General features: G+C 51.1%; 1 protein-coding gene across 1 annotated transcript in view; it reads right to left on the reverse strand.

Annotated features, from left to right (window-relative positions):
• DCPS (decapping enzyme, scavenger) overlaps nt 1-20,340 on the reverse strand; it is a 37,201-nt gene that overhangs the window by 2,964 nt on the left and 13,897 nt on the right. The window contains exons 3-4 of the mRNA XM_045894716.3: nt 9,288-9,433; nt 3,957-4,070 (exon numbers count right to left, since the gene is read on the reverse strand). Of these exons, the coding sequence (XP_045750672.1) occupies nt 3,957-4,070; nt 9,288-9,433 (260 nt within the window). The remainder of the gene's footprint in view (nt 1-3,956; nt 4,071-9,287; nt 9,434-20,340) is intronic.

The following is a 20,340-nucleotide window of genomic DNA, read 5'->3' on the forward strand; positions in this document are numbered from 1 at the left end:
GGGAGGCAGGGGATCTGGGTCTTAAAGAAGAGGTAGCGTTTAGAGAAAGGTCATGCCAGTAGAAGGAACAGTGAAAGCAAAGGCCCAGAGGCAAGGAAGTATAGAACATGAAGGGGAGAGTAAGCCACTTGATTTGTCTGGAGTCCAGTTGCAGGGGAAGGGGTGTAGAAGGATTTGAAGGGCGAAAAGGGACCCTGGGGCCAGCTCAGCAATGAGCACCGCCAGAGTGCCAGACCTTTTTCTCTCTTCCCCTATCACATAGGGCTCACAGAGCACCCTTCCTGCTGTCCTTCCTAAAAACAGTGCCTGGCTGAAAACCTGGAGGTTCTAACAGCATAAAGAACCAAAGTCAACAAGGTCTTGTGCCAGAAGGCAAATGAACCCTTCCTCTGCACAGAAAACCTTCCCGCCCCTCCCAAGCACTCGAGCCCTGGCTGATGATCACATCCATGTGCAAGGCAGCCCTGGGCCGCCAGGGCTCCACGGGGCAAGGCCTGGTGGAGGGGAGGGGATGAAGGGGGAGGGGAGGCTTGCAGCACTCAGCCAAGCTGCTACATTCCTCAAGGACATAATCCGGGGACCATGAGTCACCCAACAGAATCCTCCAGGGCCCCGGTTTGAAAACCGAGGAGGTTTCCCATATGGTGCCTGTTGGTCCAACTGTGGACAAGACAGTCTCTTCAGGCCACAGACATTCCTCTCTAACAGTCGGGGCCTCTCTTCCTCACACCTGCTACAGATGAGCCCCGTGGGAAGCTCCCAGCAAATGGCTAAGCTGTGCCTGCCGAAGCCGCGGTTTGCCCACAAGCCCCTTCTAGACTCTCCCTCCGTAGGGCCTGTGCCCAGGACTCTCTCTCTCTCTCTAGGAGCCCCAGGAGAAGCAGGAAACAAAAGTGCTTGAACTTGGGGTGTCTGCGTGCCCGTCGGTATCTTCAGCTGTTGTTATGTGTCACTGTCCCAGACCTCAGATAATAGTAGCATTTGTTTTAGATGATGGCTGCTGACCAATCACAAGCATGACATTAAATCACACCTCTCCGCTCCACAGGCAAGGAATGAGGCACGAAGCCGGCTGCCGGGCGTCCGTCACAGGCTGCGTGAGGGAGGGAAACCCATTCTTTGACAGCAGACATGACCCCAGATTTTCTGCAGGCAGTTCAAGCCCCACCCCACCCCCCAACCTGCCCCCTGGGCCCAGAGAAAGGGTCTGAAGCAAGCTAGACAGGGTCTCAGGCTGGTATCCCAGAAGGTGGCCCGCCGATCACTCCGGGCAGGCTAGACACCATCCATCTCTTTTTACGAGGCAGGACAGCAGACTCGAAGTAAGGGCTTCCTGGCAAGGGGCAAGATGGAGAGTGGCTGGAGCCTTGGGGAGCCATCTCTCCCCCTCTGGAGTGAGCCAAAGGAAGAGTTTCTTGGTCTGGGCACTTTAGATCCAAGAACCCACCTGAGATGAACTGAAAGTACACACTGTGTCCACAGAGACAGATACAAATACACTTACCTACACAATATGCAAAGACTATACCTGGGAGGAGAGACAAAGAAATCCTCTCTCCTGAGAAACAGTCCCTTCAGGGGGAGGGAAATGGAGGAATGGGGGCTGAGGGAAGGACTTCTACGGAGCTCTTTGTACTACCTGCATTTTTACTGGGTGTCTGTGAGGAGGGCGCAGAAGACAAGCTGAGGACAAAGCACAAGCTGACACCCCACAAGGCCCCGCTCCCTTGTCCCCAGGTGGGACATGTGTGACATTCCTCAGGCACTCCCTGCTGCCCTAAAGCCAAGGGAAGGAAAGACAAATGGTTCACTTAGAGAGATTACACTCCTGGGGGACAGGAGTCTCCCTCAGTTTACAAATGTCTTAGTGATATATAAGAAAAAAGGATTCTTATCAATAACCGAACTTCCAGAAGGAAACTCCCAACTGTCTTAATGTTAATGCTTGGCTAGAGGGGAAAACAACCTTAACCTGACAATGGCAAGGCCTCCAATACCTTGTAGGTCCTCTTTTGCATAGGAAGGTTCTTTAGAAAACCTCCCTTTTTCCTTACCCCAACCCCCAAGTATATAATCAGGCACCCCTCACAACCCCGGGGCAGCAGCTCTTCCTGCACATGGGGTCCTGTCCCCCCGTTTTAATAAAACCACCTTTTGGTACCAAAAAAGCCTCAAGAATTCTTTCTTGGTCGTTGGCTCCAGATCTCACCTACATTCCCCAAACTACATCACATGTATTAACTAGACCTTAAAAAAAAAAGGCAAATGAAAGAGAATATACAGGCAATTTCTTACAAGAACTGGGGAAGGGCTATGATAAGCTCCAGGGAAGCAAGATTCTCTAGCATCTGACCAATATATGTGGAGTGGATAGATGGGTAGACGGATGGATGGATGGATGGATGGATGGACAAAGAGTCTTCTTTAATCCTGGGTCAGCAGTTGGGAGCATATCTTTATGATATACTTCTGGGAGAAACAGCAGGAGGAGGAGATTCCAGGGTGGCTAGGAAGGCTCCTTAAAGCAAACACCAGAGTACCTCTTTCCTCAGTCCGTGCCCCCCCTGTTCCCCACCCCCTCACCCCGCCTCCCAGTATAAGGACAAAGAACAGAAGTCCAGGCCTGGTCTGTCTCGCCTGCTGGTTACACTGGCGCAAATTCTAAGGAAGCTGTCGATTTCAGTATTCTGTCACAAGCCAGGGATCCCAGACAATGAAATATGGCACCACCAAGAGACAGGTGCTAATTAAGCAAAGGTTAAGAACAATCGCACCTGGGCGCCTGGGTGGCTCAGTTGGTTAAGCGACTGCCTTCGGCTCAGGTCATGATCCTGGAGTCCCTGGATCGAGTCCCGCATCGGGCTCCCTGCTCGGCAGGGAGCCTGCTTCTCCCTCTGACCCTCCCCCCTCTCATGTGCTCTCTCTCATTCTCTCTCTCTCAAATAAATAAATAAAATCTTTAAAAAAAAAAAAAAAAAAAAAAAAAAAAAAAAAGAACAATCGCACCTGTATGGCCATCAAAGGAAGTCTGACATTTAAGCGGGCCTATTCATAAGCCCCGAGGGTGAGCCACCCCAGCCCCTTGGCTGGGAGCCCAGTGCAGTTCCTGAAAACTCTTCTGTCTTAAAAGGGACAGACAGACAGGGCAGTTCCACTGGCAGGCCCAGCAGGATGCCTGGCAGCACAAGGTCAAAATGATGCTGCATTTTCTTTGGTCTTCAAAGATCTCGTGAGGTAGACAAGTTCCTTGTACCTCATATCCCATCTCCCGTGCCCCAGTCTGTGACCTGGGCCTTCAGGCACAGGGCTGCCCACAGGGACAGACAGGGGGCTTGCAGAGCTGCACAAAGGCATCGCCCAGAGCTGTCACCAGCACTCCTATTCTGTGGCCTTGTCCTAGCTCCCCAGACAACTCCAGAGCCAGGCCTTGCTTCCTCCCTCAAGGCCTGTGGTGGGGATAAGCTGCAGGGCTGGGGGTGGGAGGAGTGGACACGGGTACTCTGGCAGCCTCCCTCCACTACGCCACCTACCAGTGGGCAGTCACCTCCTTTGGGTTGGTTGCCATGGCTCTTCCTATCAGTGCTTCAGATCACAGGCCTGCCTAGATCTGCTGGTGTCCAGGGGCATGGAGAGAATATAAACAGTCCTCCTCAGGGTGCTAGGTGCTCCTGGAAGGGAGGGTGGCGGCCAAGCCACTTGGCTGGTTAAAGAATGGCCCATGTGGTTATGGATGCAAACATCACCCCATTCTTCACCCCCTGCTGGGAGGAGAACCAGAAGAACTTTAAGCTGACACCTGAAGGTGTAAACATTTGTACCCAGCTCAGGCCTCCATTGTTGGTGAGTTAACACCTGCTCAGAGAGACCAGCAGGAGAAAGAAGGGCAGGATTAAGGAGGACCAGCAACCTGGAGCAAGTCCTGGGAGACCAGAGAGCCCCAGCAAGAAAGCTTTTACCTGCTGTTGGTTCCACTTGAGATCGGGGATGAGGACAAAGCCATCAGAGGGATCTGGGTTCTCAAAAACAATCCGGTCAGCTTCCGCCTTCTTATCGAGAATGTTGTATACCCACTGGAAGGAGGGGAAGAGAGAGGGTTCACAAAGCTGCTCACGACCTCTGGGGAAACATCACAGACTGGGTGGGCTAGGGTACGCTCTCTTGGGCCCCTCCAGGGAGGACAGCCAAGCCATAAAGGGCCATTAAGCTCAGGGGCGTCTACACTCAGGCTGCCTTGTCCCCATCGCTCTGCTCTTGGGGGCCATCCCTCACGGGCACTGCAGCTTGGATTGGGGGGCCAGCTCTTTTGGTCCTTCCTGTGGACATGCTCTACTTGGCCTCACAGGCCTGGTCTGCGTCCATCCCCACCACTGCCCCCAGGACTCAGGGACAGCTGTCTCCTTAGGCCCCTGCCCACTTTATTCAGGACCACAGGCAAAGACAGTCAGAAGGAGATCCTTCGACACAGCAGGGCAGGAAAGGCTGAGGTCCCAGACATTAACGTGTGTGGGTGTCCCACCCGGCTGGTAGGACTCCCTAGCGGTGGGCCTGGTGCCTCGGCCCACCTGGAACCACAGCAGTCTCAGCTGACACGGCCCTGGGTGACGCAGCAGAAGCCGCACAACCTGGAGACGGCAATTACACAGACCTTTCCTGTCACCCCAGGGCCTCCAGCCCCACCCCCGCAGGCCATTTTATTAGCTGCTGACAGTCTTCAGAGAACCCTTCCTTGAGTTCTGTGTGGATCCCAAGGCTGTCCTTTTATAATTAGGGTCCTGGTGGCCTCTCTGAAGAAGCCAGCATGCAGGGAGGTTAAGATAAGAAAGCCCCTTGTGCTCACAGGGCTCAAACCCACAGACCTCCACTCTTCTCCACTTCCCCAGAGCTCTGAGTCAACTCTGAGCTTGAAAGTTGGGAGGAGCCTGCTGGAGAGCCAGAGACAGGGCAGCGGCTGGGCTGGCCCTCAGGAAGGGCCTCCCAGCTCGCTGAGGGGGCGGATCAGGAGGCCAGGGCACCCACACAACCAGGCCAGTGGCGGGCTCCTCTACCCGCCCCCAGAAGCTCGGGCACAAGTGGGGTCCGCGAAGGCCAGGGGCCACGGGGGCTGTCTGGAGTCTGCACGCCTCATCCCAAGTCCACATCCTCGGCTCTCAGTCACATGACTAATGTGACTATGTGAGACAGAGAGGAGGGAGCAGAGAGTACCTGCCTGGGAAGAGCGGGGCTCCCAGACCCCCCCAGTAAGGCCCACAGGTCAGTCACAGTGTGGCCCACCCACTACAGAAGAGGGGATTCCCAAGAACGCTGGCTGTGCCACCTTCCTGGGAGTGGGCTGGAGGGCAGCCAGCAGCGGCTTCCTCGGGCGGCACAGAGACCACAGCAATGCCCAGCCCAGCGTGTGGAGACTCTCCCACGGAGGCATTTCCTTTCCCACTGCAAGGCTCACCGGGAATGTGCTGCAGGAAAAAAAAAGTCAGCCGGAACCTGACCCAAAGTACCTCAAAAGTAAAGGGGAAGAGGAAGGGGGATGACAACACTCTGTGGAGAGCCCTGGAGTGGCCACCCTGGGGCCCTGACTTTTCTCTTGCCCACAGATAAGCCACCCCCACTTGGACTGGAAAGCTGTGTGGTAGTCCATAGAGAACAAACTGGTTCTGGGGCCCACCAAAGCTTGGTTTCCTCGGCCACCTCCTCCCTAACTAGCTGACACGTTGGGTAAGTGGCGTACTCTCTGAGCCTCAGTTTCCCCCTTTGAGAGGGGCGAACGATACGTCTACGTCAGGGTGGAGTGGAGTGTAAATGACTGACCGCACCCAGCACAGTGGAGGTCCCGAAGGGCAGAGGAGGGTGCTTGGAAAGCTCCCACGTGAGGTGGCGCCGGGCTGCAACCTTGTGATGACAACAGGCGCCCTGCTGGAGGCTGCAGCACCGAGAGAGGAGGTGAGCAAAGGTGTGGTGGTGGTGAGCAGCCCTACCCTGTGCCCCGTCCTAAGGGTCCCCCCCACGCCCCGGGACTCCCACTCCCACGCACTGGTGTCCCCGTGTGGCAGGTGAGGAAAGAGCAAGCACGAGAAGTCCACCCAATTCCAACCCAGAGCCTGGCCCCAGAGCCCACACTCCAGGCCACGTGGGGAAGGCCTCTGGGAGAGCGGGAGGGACGGGAATCTACGTGGAGTCCCAGGCCAGCAGCCCGGCTAAGAAAGGGAGGGGACCAGGGAATGGAATTCACAGAAACTGCAGGGTGGGGTGCATGTAACGGGCAGCGAGCCCATCAGAAAGCAAGCCCGGGAGACTCAGCCAGCCCTGGTTCTGGAAGGCACCTGGCACGGCTTCCTGGCGGTAGATGACACTGGCAACTCTCCTCCCTGGGGACATCTCACTCCCCGCTCACTCTGTTCCTGCTTTTCTGCTCACCCACGTGCTGGCCGCTCCCCTCCTGGCCACCCTTCGCCTGCCCACACCTGCAGCTGTCTCAGCTCTGCACTCCCCTGGCCCCAGCCCTGGAATGAGCCCTGCATATGCACAGGAGGGCAGCAACCATTCTGGCGTCTAGTGCGTGCTGCGATCAACAGCAGGTACGTGATCTGTGGCACCTCTCTCAATCCCCACTGGGACCCCAGTCACATTTTCCAGACAAGGGGCCTGGCTCAGAAGTGCAGGGCGCTCACTGCTCTGAGACAGCAGAAGCAGAATCCAAATCCTGGGCTGACACTGAACCTCAGCCTGATGACTCACAGACCAGCAGGTTTAGCCTGATGGTCCCTAACACTCGGGACCCAGAGGTCCGACGGCATTATTGACTGAGGAGTTATAAGCACCTCAAATTCGAGGAGCCAAATAGGGTAGTCGGCTGATAGCACAGGCGCTGGGCTGACACTGCCTGGCCGTGAATCCCATCTCCAAGGAGCTGCTGAGAAGATTCAGTGAGGTGACGCACACCTCATAGAAGGCTGGCTGGCACCGTCCCTGGCACCTGGTGAGTGCTCACAAGCCCCAAACGAAACTGTCTGCCACATAAACCCTCTCCACTGTCCGCGTCTGCCGACCTGGTTAAAGATCCCACCACCTACTCTTCGCTTGCCTCTCCGAATCCGCCACCTTTGAGCCCTGCTTCTCAAATCACTGCTGCAGCCTTCCCCACTGCCCCGGCCTCAGTCCAGACCCGCGCTGGCCCTTCGAGCCTTCCCGCTACCACACTCCCCAGACTCCAGCAATTCTTTAAATCTCATGGAACCCATATGCTTAAAACCGTTTAGGGGGCCCTCAGTGCCTAAGGCAGAGGTTCTGAAATCTGATGATCATTAGAAACAGAGATTAAAAAAAAAAAAAAAAATACAGACTTCCCAGCTCCACTCCCTGAACATTCTGATTTAGGAGATAGGGAGTAGGGCCCATGCTCTGTATTTTTAAAAATCTCCCCAGGCAATCCTGACGATCAGCAAGGTTTGGGAGCTCCCGGTCTCCCGACAAGGTGCACCCCACCTGCTCCTGTTGTCTCCGGCCGATCCTCCAGGCCTCTGTGCCTCTGCACTTGCTCTTGACTCTGCCTGGAATGCCCTTCTCTGACTTGTACACCCGGCAAACTTCTCTTTGTTCCTGAAAACCCAACTGGACGATCCCTTCCTCTGTGAAGTCCCCCACTATCTGAGCTGATCACCCCCCTTCATGTCACCCCTGAACCTCGTATACAAACCACCTGTGGGAATAGTATCCCATCATATTGCACTGGTCAGACCCCATGTCTGTCTTCCCCACAGGACTCTGGGGGCATTACAAGTGTTTACCTTGGTGACCCTCCAGAGCCTAGCAAAGGGCCTGGGACACAGTAGATGCTCAATAAATGTAACAACTGTTGTCAGTTGAGCCTTGTAAACTTAACTAGAAATAGTAAAAAAAAAAAAAAAAAAACACACGAATGCTGTGTCGAACAGAATGCGGTAGAATAGTGGAATTTTGTATTATTTTCCAAGAGGTACTAGACAGTGGTGTATGAGAAGATACACATACTACTCACACCAACTTTAAGATCACATGTTTGTGCAATAGGTGCCACAGAACATAATTCCAGGAGATCCCTCTAGGACCCCGGAGAGCTGCAGCTATATCTAAGGAGATGGAGACATATCTCCTTTCCACTTAGAAGACAGAGCAAGTGCAGGGACTTTAAAAAACAAAAATCAAGCCAGCTTGAGCCAGAGAACTGCTGCAAATACAGCACAGGGGGGCCAGGGCTAAGAGCCAGCAGGGTCGTCCCCTGTGGGAAAGCAGGCTGTCGGCACACAGGGCCTCCTGCGCGCCCACCAACCACCCCTCCCTTGCTTCTCCCATGTGCAAGTTATCTGGCAGGGCCCCCCCACCTAGGGCCCCCTCCCTTCTTCTGGCCTGGGAGAAATGGCTCCTAGTGTCCTGTGTGTGAGCGCCCCCCACCGCTATGACCTGAATCCTGGGTAGGGTGGGTGAGAAGTGCTCAAAGAGAACAAGGGGGAATGATGGAGAGACGGAGATGGTGAGAGCCAGTGAGCGAGCAAGGAAACGCCTCATCCATCATATTTAATGCTGAGCATTCACTCGGGGCCAATTCCAGGCTCTGGTTGGCACTGGGCCTCGGCCCAAAGAGAAGTCGGGATCTCTGAGCTAAATGGCCTTGCATCTGGTCTAGTAGCTGAAGACGCTGCCGCACCTCACATAAGCCGCGGAGAGAAGAGGTCCTGCACTGAGCCGCTGTGACCATCGGGACCCTGCCCTCTGGGGAGCGAATGCAAGGGGAATGGGTGAATGAAGTTTCTACTCTGGGCCTCAACTCCCCGAGGCGGAAGTGGGAATAAAAGTCTCGACTGGGGTTGGGGGGCAACCCTGGCATTGGTCTTGACCCATTCACAGAGCCAGGTGAGGGCAGAGCCCTTCTGAGACAGTTATCAATGCTGCTAGAGACACAAATTCTTCAAAGGCCTGGAGGCTGCTCTGAGAGTTCCACAGAGCCTCAGGGAATGCTCAAGATCAGGGTCAATTCCCTTCTCAGTGAAGCCTCTCTGACCATCATGGATGAAAGAATGACCACCTCAGCCCAGAACTCCCTGTGCCACTCAGTCTCTCCCGTCTTGTGCAGTTACTTCTGCACTCGTGGGCTGACCCCTGCACCAGGAAGTACATAAGGCCCAGGAGGGCAGGTTTTCCACTGTGCTCTCTGCCCAACCCAAACCTGTGGGATGGTGCTGGCCCCTGAGAGAGCCTTGAGAGAGATCCACCGGCCATAGGGAGCACTCCGTGTCTGTATCCCCTGAGCCAGTCACCTGGATGCTGAGGCTCTGGGACTCCAGGTGGGGTAAGGTGATGTTCTTGTAATCGCTTCCCGTCTCTCGCACCAGGCGGAGGTCCTGGCGCAGATACTTTTGCAGGTGCTTCTCTGTGGCAGGGTAAACCACGGTTGTCTTCACGTCTGCAATGACAAACACAGCCCGGGACTGCAAAGTGAGGTGCACTCTCTGCACAGGCCTGTCACACTCTGGTCCCCAGTGCAGAGTGGTGACCCCAACCCCATCTCTGAGTCCCTAACGAAAGGAGCCAAAGACGAAGAGGTTATAGTCAACCAGAATCCATTCCCATCGGGCACCTCATGCTGGTCAACTCATGAGGTGAATCATACTCAGCATCTGGAAGTCACAGGGTTTTCCCTGGTGGGTCACTGGGCCCCTCGCCACCCTTCCCCCTTTCTGTTCTTGGCACAGGAATGAAAGGTTCTGGACACTTGGCACATAGCAAATTTCTTGGTATGTGGCTTTCTGGACCCAAAGCTGAAAATCTGACTTAAAGGGAAGCGGCCTCCCCCCCTGCAAAGCACTAGGGCACAGCACAGTGGTTAAAGGCACGGACTCCGGAGCTGGACTGTGTGTGTTCGAGTCCTGGCTCTGCCTGTTCCTTCCTTGGCACACTGACCCCGGCCCAGTTATTTAACCTTTCCAAGCCCCGACTTCCCCATCTGTCAACTGAGGATAATAATAGCTCCTATGCCCCAGAGTTGGGAGGATTAAACAAGTTAATACCTGTGAAGCACTTAGAACAATGTCTGACACAAAGTAAATACAATGTCCGTGCTGGCTATTTTTAATCGGCCTGTCTCAACCTTGGCACCATTGACATTTTGGCCCAGATACTTCTTGGTTGGAGGGGCTGTCCTGTGCATTGCAGGATGTTTAGCAGAATTGCAGGCTTCTGCTGGGATGTTAGTAAAACCCTCTTTCCAGCTGTGACAACTAAAAATGCTTCCAGACATTGCCAAGTGTCCCCTGAGGGACGAAATCGCCCCCAGTTGAGAACCGCTATTTTCATCAGCAGGAAATCTTGTCGTTTTCCTAAACAGACTCTAGGCTAGGGTCCCAGTCCAACACCACCTGGTTTTGGTTAAGTCCTTTCCCCTATTTCTAATAACATCTGCTACAACTGTTATCATTTATACATAGTGCTTCAATATAGATGTTAAGGGCAGGAAAGGAAAATGATATTCTAAAATCAGTCGGGACGTTTCTCAGAAGGCCCATGTCCTCCCTGACTCCCTTACCCTGGATTCAGAGAGCTCTCCCAGGGAAACCTGAGGAAAGACCAGCAGGCACATTTTAACACACCGGGAAATTCCCACACTCACCTACATACCTGCAGGTCCAGCCAAGACCCATCAACCTCTACTTTCATACTTGATCTAAGGAGGTAGGTGACTCAAATACCCATTTCTCAGGTGAATGAAAGGGTTCATAGGGGTCAGGACTCACCTGATGTCATGCCGTGAGATGTGGCAGAGGCAACACTGGACCTGGGGTCTCCTTACCCTAAAGCTGGTGCTCTTCCACCACCTGCCTGCCGGCCCCATATTACTCCAACAGCCCAGTGGAGAAGGCCCGAGGTGCTACATCAAGCACAGGACTTCTGGTAAGGATCAAAGGCCCTGGCCCATTGGCTCTGGGGGTCAAAGCAGCTCAGCGCAAAGAAACAGGCTCTGGACCTGAGCTGACATGCTGCTCTCCCCTTCCTGTGTGACCTTGGGCATATAACCTCTCAGAGTCCCTGTTTCCTCATCTGTTAAAGAGTGGTCATAAAATCTGCCCCATGGAGTTGTCATCAACATTAAATAAAACATGTCATCTGGACCACGGGAGGCACCTTGTTATCCCACTTCCTGGGAATCTCTGGATCTGACCCTGAAAGGGAGGCACAGAGGCCTCCTCCCAATGGTCTGGACAGTAGCAAATAGATCCTCCTCACTCCCAACACTCCCTAAGAGCCGGGGGTGACAGGCTCAAGTACACCAAGAACTCAAGAGGCAAGAGAATGCCACCAACAGACCGAATGGCATCCCCTTGACTCTTGTAGTGGGCTCTAGATAAATCCTTATCCGAGCGTAGCTTGGCAGAGAAGAACAGAGATTCTGGCGCCAGTCAGCCTGGGTTCCAATCCGCACTTCGTAGTTATGTGACCGGGACATTGTTATGAGAAGTCAGTAAGCAGCAGATGGAAAGCCTTTAGAAAGTGCCCCCACACAGAAAAGTGCTCTTCAGATGCTAGCTCTCCTTGTTGTTGTGTTTGTGGTTACTCTGGTAGCCCAGGCTGGTAAAGCTGTGAGCGACGCTGTTCCCTTGGTATGGGGGAGATGGCCGGGGACAAAGGCAGCTCGCACGTTGGAGAACAGCCTGCCTCACTGGCCAAGAACACACAGCCCTGGGCCCACAGCCTGCGGCTCCCTGGCTGTTCCAGATCAGAAAGCCGCTGGGCCCGCGAGCAGGCCTGTCTGCCAAGGCTTGTCAAAGACTGCCCAGCCACCCAGGGTGCTGGGAAGCAGGGGCCTCTCCTGGCCAGCCCCCTCCTGCCTTCCCTCTCAACAGCAGGGAAAACACAACAACGCAGTTTCCAACTGCTCACTTCCTGCCATCGTTCTTCCTTTTCTGAGAAACTCCGGCCTGGATGCAGAAGCCCCACTGGTGGACCCCGGGCCCCCTCAAAGTCAATCTACCCCTTGGCATCCGGTCTCTGTCAGACCACCCCCAGAAGCCCAGGGCAGGGGCGGGCCGGCCTCACCCGCTGGCATCAGGGGTGAGGGCTGGCTTCTGTGCCCCCTGAGGGGCTGCACCCCTCAAACCTGGACCACTCCCCTGGCTTCCTGTCATGGTTGACACAGCCCTCGGCCACCCTGCCCCAGCCCTCTCTCCAATGCATTTACTATCATGTCCTCCTTGATGTCTCTGCCCGAGCCACACGGACCTCCTTACAGTCCCACTAACTCACATCCCATCTCTAGACCTCTGACCAGCTGCTCCCACTGCCAGGCAGGCCTCCTGACCTGAGTCAAGGGGAGAGCTCTCTGGCAGCCTGGCTTAAGAAGCTCCCCGTACCGCGTCGCTGCCTGTCTTGCTTGCTGGCTTGCTTTTTCCTCACTCCTCCCTACCTGACAATACAGTGCAGGTTTATTGTCTGATTCCCCCATTAGAATGTACCTTCCAGGAGGACAGGAGTTTCCCTCTGCCTTTAAATAGTTTAGGGGCACCTGGGTGGCTCAGTTGGTTAAGCATCTGCATTCGGCTCAGGTCATGATCTCAGGGTCCTGGGATTGAGTCCTGCATCAGGCTCCGTGCTTGGCAGGGAGTCTGCTTCTCCCTCTGCCCCCCACCCCTGCTCCTGCACTCTCTCTCAAATAAATAACTAAAAATCTAAAAAAAAAAAAAAAAGGTTTTAAATCATTTTATCCCCAGCACCTGGAATAGCACTTGGCCTAGAATAGGCACTGAACAAGTGGATAAATGAATCTGGCCCTTTAGACATTAAAACCAGGAAGGGCAATTTTGAGCCAATGTTGAATAAAATCTCTCAAATAAAAATCAATGTTTCCCAATGCAAAGTTTCTCATTGGCAGGCAAAAGAAAATGTTGGTGTCTACCTAAATGCCAAATCAAGATGCTGACCTGCAAGTGAACCTCATGAGAATTTTGGTCAAGTGTCAATGCCCAAAAAAATGCTCAAACCACCAGGTAAAAATATGTTGGGAACAGGTGCTCACACACAGTCTCAAAACTATCTCCCCATAGATTACTTATTAATGACAAAGGGACCAGGTGACCAGAGTTAACATCACTCCGAATGGGACACACCGACATGAAGTGCCTCCAGAGGGATGTGCCGTGCTATTCCAGTCAAAGATGTGTCGTCTGAATCTGATCATGAGGAAGTGTCAGCCAGCCCCACTCCAGAGACATTCTACACAACACGTGGCTTTACAACCCTTCAAAAGGGTCAAAGTTGGAGAAAACAAAGAAAGACAGAAGGACTGTTCTGCATTAAAGGACTGGATTGTGGACAAAGGAGGGGAATCCTGTTGGAAAGATGGTATTGGAACAACTGGTAAAATGTAATAATGGTCTCGACATTACAAACTAGCTTTGTATAAATGTGAAATTTCCAAAATCGATCACTTTACTCTGGTTCCTAGGAAACACACACTGAAGTGCTTAGCAAGGAAGGGTTAGGATGTCTGCCACTTACTTTTCAGTAATAACAGTAGTAACAAAATATGATATGTATATGTGGAGAAAGAAAAGGCAAATGTGGCAAAATGTCAACAATAGGGCTTTTTCTCTTTAAGATTTTATCTATTTATTTTCAGAGACAAAGAGCAAACGAGCACAAGCAGGGGGAGCGGCAGGCAGAAGGAGAAGCAGACTCCCCGCTGAGCAAGGAGCCTGGTGCAGGACTCAATCCCAGGACCCTGGGATCATGACTTGAGCTGAAGGCAGACGCTTCACTGACTGAGCCACCCAGGCGTTCCAACAAAAGGGCTTTTAGAAGGGAGTTCTTTGCACCATTCTTACAACTTTTCTGTAGGGTTGAAAAAAAATTTTTTTAATAAAAAGTTAAAAAAAAAGATGCTGATATCCTCTGGACCCTCAGAGCTTACTGCCAACAGACATACCAGGCACTGTGCTAAGTCCTAGGTGTATATTAACTCATTCGGTCCCCACAACCAATGTGAGGTGGGTATTATTATGAGCCCCGTTTCACAGAGAAAGAACCTGGGGCACCCTTGCTCCCACTGCTCTGTCTGGCTCAGGACCAGGCTTTGGCAGGGGTGCCATGGTGCCAACCCCCATGGGTCAGCAGATGAGGCTTAACGACCTTCCTGATGCCCTCTGCCAACCTCCACTTAGCAAACTGACTTAAGGGGGCCACCTGTCCAGGGTGAGCAGGACCTGGCACCTTCCCCACCTTTTCCCTATGGCTAGAGAACAACAAGGAATGCCCCACTCCTGCCCTCCTACTGGTATTCTTTAAAAAAAAAAGAGAAAGAAAGAAAGAAACACACAAAAACCAAAACAGCTTGGAACAATGCCAAACCCCTCAAAAACCCATCTCTCATAATATTCACAATACAACACAGCTGACCCTTGAACGACATGGGTTTGAACTGCATGGGTTCACTTACACAAGATGTTTTTCAATAAAAATACAATAGGGGGGGCGCCTGGGTGGCTCAGATGGTTAAGCGTCTGCCTTCGGCTCAGGTCGTGATCCCAGGGTCCTGGGATCGAGTTCCGCATTGGGCTCCCTGCTAGGCGGGGAGCCTGCTTCTCTCCCTCTGCCTCTGCCTCTCTCTCTCTCTTTCATGAATAAATTAAAAAATAAAAATAAAAAAAAAATACAATAGGGTACTGGCCTAATGTAAGTGTATATTGTCTTCGTTATGATTTTTTTTTTTAAGATTTAATTTTTTTTATTTGAGAGAGAGAGTGAGAGAGAGCATGAGCAGGTGGAGAGGCAGATGGAGAGGGAGAAGCAGACTTCCCCGCTGAGCAGGGAGCCCGATGCGGGGCTCGATCCCAGGACCTGAGCTGAAGGCAGACGCTTAACTGACTGAGCCACCCAGGTGCCCCTTGTTATGATTTTCTTAATAACACTGCCTTTTGTCTAGCTTACTGCATTGTAAGAATACAGGAGAGGATACATACAACATAGAAACTACATGTGAATCAACTGCTCGCGCCACCAGCAAGACTCCCAGTCAACAGGAGGCTGTCAAGTTTTAGGGGAGTTGAAAGTTATGTGTGGATTATCAATTGCATGAGGGGTTAAGTCTGGGGAGAGGAGTAAAGTTTTGAGGGAGTTTTAGCAGGGAGTTAATTTAGGTGGGAGTGGATTTTCAACTGCATGGGGGGGGTCAGCACCCCTAACCCCTACATTGCTCAAGGGACAATTATACATTAAGAGGACTTCCCTGATACTCCTTATGAAGCCTCCCCACCTCGCATGCGTTTTCAAGGTTTGTTTTTATTTTTAATTCAAGGTGGGCTGGTGCATAGGTTAGAGTCACGTGAAGTTTGGTTTTAAGTTTCCTGCTCCTTCCCACCCACCACTTTCAATTCTTCTTGCCATTTCTTTGCTTGTGTACTTCCACAGTTCTAAATTACATAGTTTTCTTTGTTGTTCCCCCTTGACTTTTCATTTTTACTATTACTTATTAACTTCCCATTATGGAAGATAAGGGTTTAGCTTTTTTACCAGCATATGCACACATGCACACACACACATACTCCCCCGACAACCCCTGTCCTCACAATACTCCTGTATTACAACTGTGGGTAAGTCAGTATTCAATGTCAACACCACTTTGACGATTTACATGCTGTGCACTGATGAATACTAGGACTGTTTTTCCTCTTTAGAACAATTTTTGGTATACGGAGTTAGTAATTACTCTTTTATTTGCTCACTTTTCTGTAAACTTGTCACTAATTCATCCCCACACCCACTTCTTCTGTTTATATAAATCTTTTTTTTAAGACTTTATTTATTTATTTGACAGAGAGAGAGAGACAGCAAGAGAGGGAACACAAGCAGGGGGAGTGGGAAAGGGAGAAGCAGGCTTCCTGCCAAGCAGGGAGCCCGATGCGGGGCTCGATCCCAGGACCCTGGGATCATGACCCGAGCCGAAGGCAGACACTTAACGACTGAGCCACCCAGGTGCCCCTAAAAATCTCCTTTTAATGTTAAAACTTGGGAGGAACACAAGCAATGCATCCTCCCAGAGCCTCTGACTCGCTCCAGCAGGTGCTGTGCGGAGCTGTGCCCTGGGACCTCCGTGCACCACTATCCTGGGGCTGCCTCCCCTACTTTGCTTCCTAGGTCCACTATCTCCTTCTTTCCTGTTTGCATCTTTATTTTACTAAAGCAGTGGTTCTCAAACTTCACGGTGCATCAGAACCACCTGACTAAGGACATCTGTGGCGGGGCCCACCAGTATGCCTTTTTAAGAAGTTCCTGTGTGTAGCTGCTGCCACTGGTCCTGGTCCTGGGACCACACATCAAGGACCACAACACTAAAGCACAAAGTCAAGTTGCTTCCAGAGCTAGGGTACAAGGGAGATACATTTAGAGACCCGGAACATCTGAAAATGTCTTTATTCTACTGTCACATGTAATCAAGAGTTTGGCAAAAGAATTCTACAATGGAAAGCAATGACCCTCAAAATCTGAAAGCTCCTTGATCTTCTAGATTGTGATGCACTGTTGAGAAGTCTGAGGTCATTCTGATCCGCAGTCCTTTATATTGACCTGTTTTCTTGTTGTCTTCAACGTCCCAATCGTGTTGATGGGTCTTGGGAGTGGTTTCTACTCATCCCTTGAACTGGGTAACTGTTGAGCCCTTTCAATCTCAAAAATCACGTTTTTCAGTCCTGGGAAACAATCTTATTTCTTTGGTCATTTTCTTCCCTACTTCCCTCCCCCCCCCCCTTCTTTCTGGGACACCTATCGGGATATTCATCTTCCACTTCCATTTTTCTTTTCTCTCCCCATTTTCTGCTGGCTGCTCTGCTTTTAAGTAAGTTTTCTTCAGCTTCTTCTCTTCAAGTTTTCATTTCTGCTACATATTTAATTTCTAACAACAGTTAAAAAAAATTCCTCATTGACCGCATCTTGTTCTTATGCATTTGACAGAGCATAATTTGTCTCGGACATTAATAACAGTTTTTGCAAATTTCTTCTCCCTGCATAGTTTTTGTTTCTTCCAAGTTCTTTTCTTTTCCTTCCTTTCTTTTATCAATGGGCACTTTACTCAAGTCTGATCATCCTTGCCTGTCCATTCACTCATATTTGAGGGCAGAGCACTAAAAAGCTGATGGGAAGCTCTGCGGACATAGGGGTGTTCACCTGGAGATTCATTTTAGGATGAATGGGCTATGCGCTTGCATGACAGAACCCCGAAGAGTTTGTCTTCTCTCTTGGGCTGGTCAGATTCTCCATGCATGACTCTCCCAATTTCACACATGGAGGTGTAAGCCTGGCTGACAGCATCCTGAGACATGAGAAGGAGAAGCGGCTGGTGCGTGGCAGGAGAGAGCATGGGGTGATCTAACACCGAATATGTAAACTTCCACTTAACCCTCTACATTTCAGTACCCTGAGCACCCCCTCCACCGCAACTAGAATCTCTAGACCCTGTCTGAACCTCTCCAGAGGCTGGATCTCTGGGAGCAGCAACTACCAGTCGTGTGAAATGGGACGGGATTTATGGGACCTGCCGGCTCAGGTTTCCCTCACGCACATCTGCTGGGTCAGTCACTCCTCCCCTGGTCATTTCCTAGGCTTGTCTCCTCTTCCTTCTCTAGTCTCTACGGCATAATTTTTTGTAAGGTAATTCCTTTAATGTCATTTTTAGTGAGGGTTTTAGAGGAAGCAGATGGGCAAAATGCCCCCTTTTAACTGGAAGCCCACGTCCCTGTCCTTCTGTTTCCGTTATAATGCTTTATTTTAAAAAAATGTTTTATCAAGGGGCGCCTGGGTGGCTCAGTTGGTTAAGTGTCTGACTTCAGCTCAGGTCATGATCTCAAAGTCCTGGGGTTGAGCCCCATGTCTGGCTCCCAGCTCAGTGGGGAGTCTGCTTGTCCCTCTCCCTCTGCCCCTCCCCCAGCTCATGCTTTCTCTCTCTCAAGTAAATAAAATCTTTTTCTTTTTTTGAAGATTTTATTTATTTGAAAGAGAGACTGAGCGAGCGAGAGAGAGAGAGAGAGCATGAGTAGGGGAAGGGGGAGAAGCAGACTTCCCTGCCGAGCAGGGAGCCCCACGGGGCTCGATCCCAGGACCTGGGGATCATGACCCGAGCCGAAGGTAGTCACTTAACCAACTGAGCCACCCAGGCGCCCCTGAAGTAGATAAATAAAAACAAAACAAAACAAAGAGTAAAGAAAAAAGAAAAAATGTATTATTGAAGTATAGTTGATATACAATGTTATATTAGTTTCAGATGTACAATATATCGATTTGACAATTCTATTTATCACTCAACGTTCCCCAAGAGAAGTGTAGTCACTATCTGTTACCATACCAGGTGATCCAATAATTCCACTACTGCGTATTTACCCAAAGAAAATGAAAACACTAATTTAAGAAGAAATTTGCACCCCTATGTTTATGGCAGCATTATTTACAATAGTCAAGAGATGGAAGCAGCCCAAGTGTCCACTGACTGATGAATGGATAAGGAAAATGTGGTTATGTTATACAATGGAATAGTACTCAGCCATCAAAAAGAGTGAGATCTTGCCCCTTGCGACAATACAGATGGACCTAGAGGTTATTTTGCTAAGTGAAATAACTCAGTCACAGAAAGACAAATACCGTATGATTTCATTTATATGTGGAATCTAAAAAACAAAACCAACAACCAAAAAAACCAGAAGTTTATTCGAGTTACAAAATAAATAAGTCACGAAGAGGAAAGGTACAGCATAGGGAACATAATAATACTGTAATAATATTGTATAATGCTTTCTTTTTCTTCTTACCTGTTTATTGCCACTTGACCTATTTATTTATGGTTCATCTCCTCTGACTGGACGTAAGCTCCTTGAGAGCGGACACTTTGTTTTATATACTGTGTGTGCAGTTCCTAAAACAGCACCTGACACATATTAGGCCCTAACAATACGGTTATAGAACAGAATATATATCATGCCACATACACATAAGAATGCACAGAAAAAAGTCTAAAATTCAGGACATATTCCAAGATGTTGAAAGGTTATCTCTCGGTGGTGGAGTTATATATAATTATAACCTTTCAAATTAATTTTGGGGGGACATTATATTTTCTAAAACAAATGTGGATCACTTATGTAACAAATACATTAAGAGCTGAAAAATAAGCCACTCCTTAAATAAGCCCCAGAGAGGTTAAGTAATTTGCCCAAGGCCCCGCAGCCAGTAAGGGGTGGAGCTGAGATCTGAACCCAAGCCGTCTGGCTCCTCGCTGCAGTATTGCTTCCCCAGTGCCACAGGGCCATTCTTTCAGACCTTTCCCTAAGGAACCTGTACGACCACGGTGGGGTCTCCAAAAAGCAGCCTTATCAGATAGGAGAAACATGATTAGTTCCAACCCCTCCCAAAGACATGTAAACAGCTGTCAGCAAAACCAAAGGGCATAATAAGGTGTCAGAGAGATTGGGGCTGCAGACTGGGAGGTCTGGGGATCCATCAGCAACAGCGCTGCACTCTGCCGTGCGTCCTGGGGAGGGAGGGAGGGAGGGCAGAGGCACGTGTCCCTCAGCTCTGGGGGTAACTGCTGCCAGAGGCTGGGCTAGAACAGGCTCTGGTGGGGCACACAGAGGGACTGAAGACGATCCCGCTTACCACAGGGGACAACGGCTGTTTCGACTTGCGTGTGTTTTATCACCCCCCACTGCTCCCCACCAAAGATGCCAGTGCTGGCTCTCAAGGAAGGGGACGCCTGGGGTGGGCTCCGAGGAGAGGGGCCTTGTGGTGGTCTTGCAGCCCTTGTGGGGCTTGGGGCAGCAGGGATGTTTTGGCAGCAGGAGTGGTCATACCAATGCACCCCAGCTGAAAAGCGGCCCTATACACACGTTCCTTCTCTCCGCAGCTCAGGCGGGCAGGCTGGCGTGCCTCATAAGACCCTTGAAGAGTCTCCTGAAAGGCTTTCTCCCGGAATAAACCCACCCCCTGTCCTCTACCCGGATGCGAAAGCCCAAGTGCTTTCAGAGGCGGAGGCAGGGCTGTGGAGAGGAACAGAGCGGCTGCCTTTCTTGCTCTCTGCCAAAGCTAGCTTAGCCAAATCCCCAGGAAGACGCTGTTGCACAGGAAACATGAAAACGCAAACCACAGACAGTCTGCGCTCCTTCCCATACACATGTTCAAACAAGACTGCTTTCCAGCCGTTACTGATGACTTCTACACGATGAGGTAATTTCTATGGCTCAGTCTGTGGCTTTTGCTCTCCTTTCATTACGATGAGCCAGTTTCAACTTATTTGACCCAGATGTGCAGGCTCAGGGGAGCCGGGGAGAAGCAAGAGCAAAG

The sequence above is a fragment of the Mirounga angustirostris genome, unplaced genomic scaffold, assembly GCF_029215605.1.
Source record: "Mirounga angustirostris isolate CCGP_5_RB_7025 unplaced genomic scaffold, mMirAng1.0.hap1 SCAF_13, whole genome shotgun sequence".
In the NCBI taxonomy this organism is placed as follows: domain Eukaryota; kingdom Metazoa; phylum Chordata; class Mammalia; order Carnivora; family Phocidae; genus Mirounga; species Mirounga angustirostris.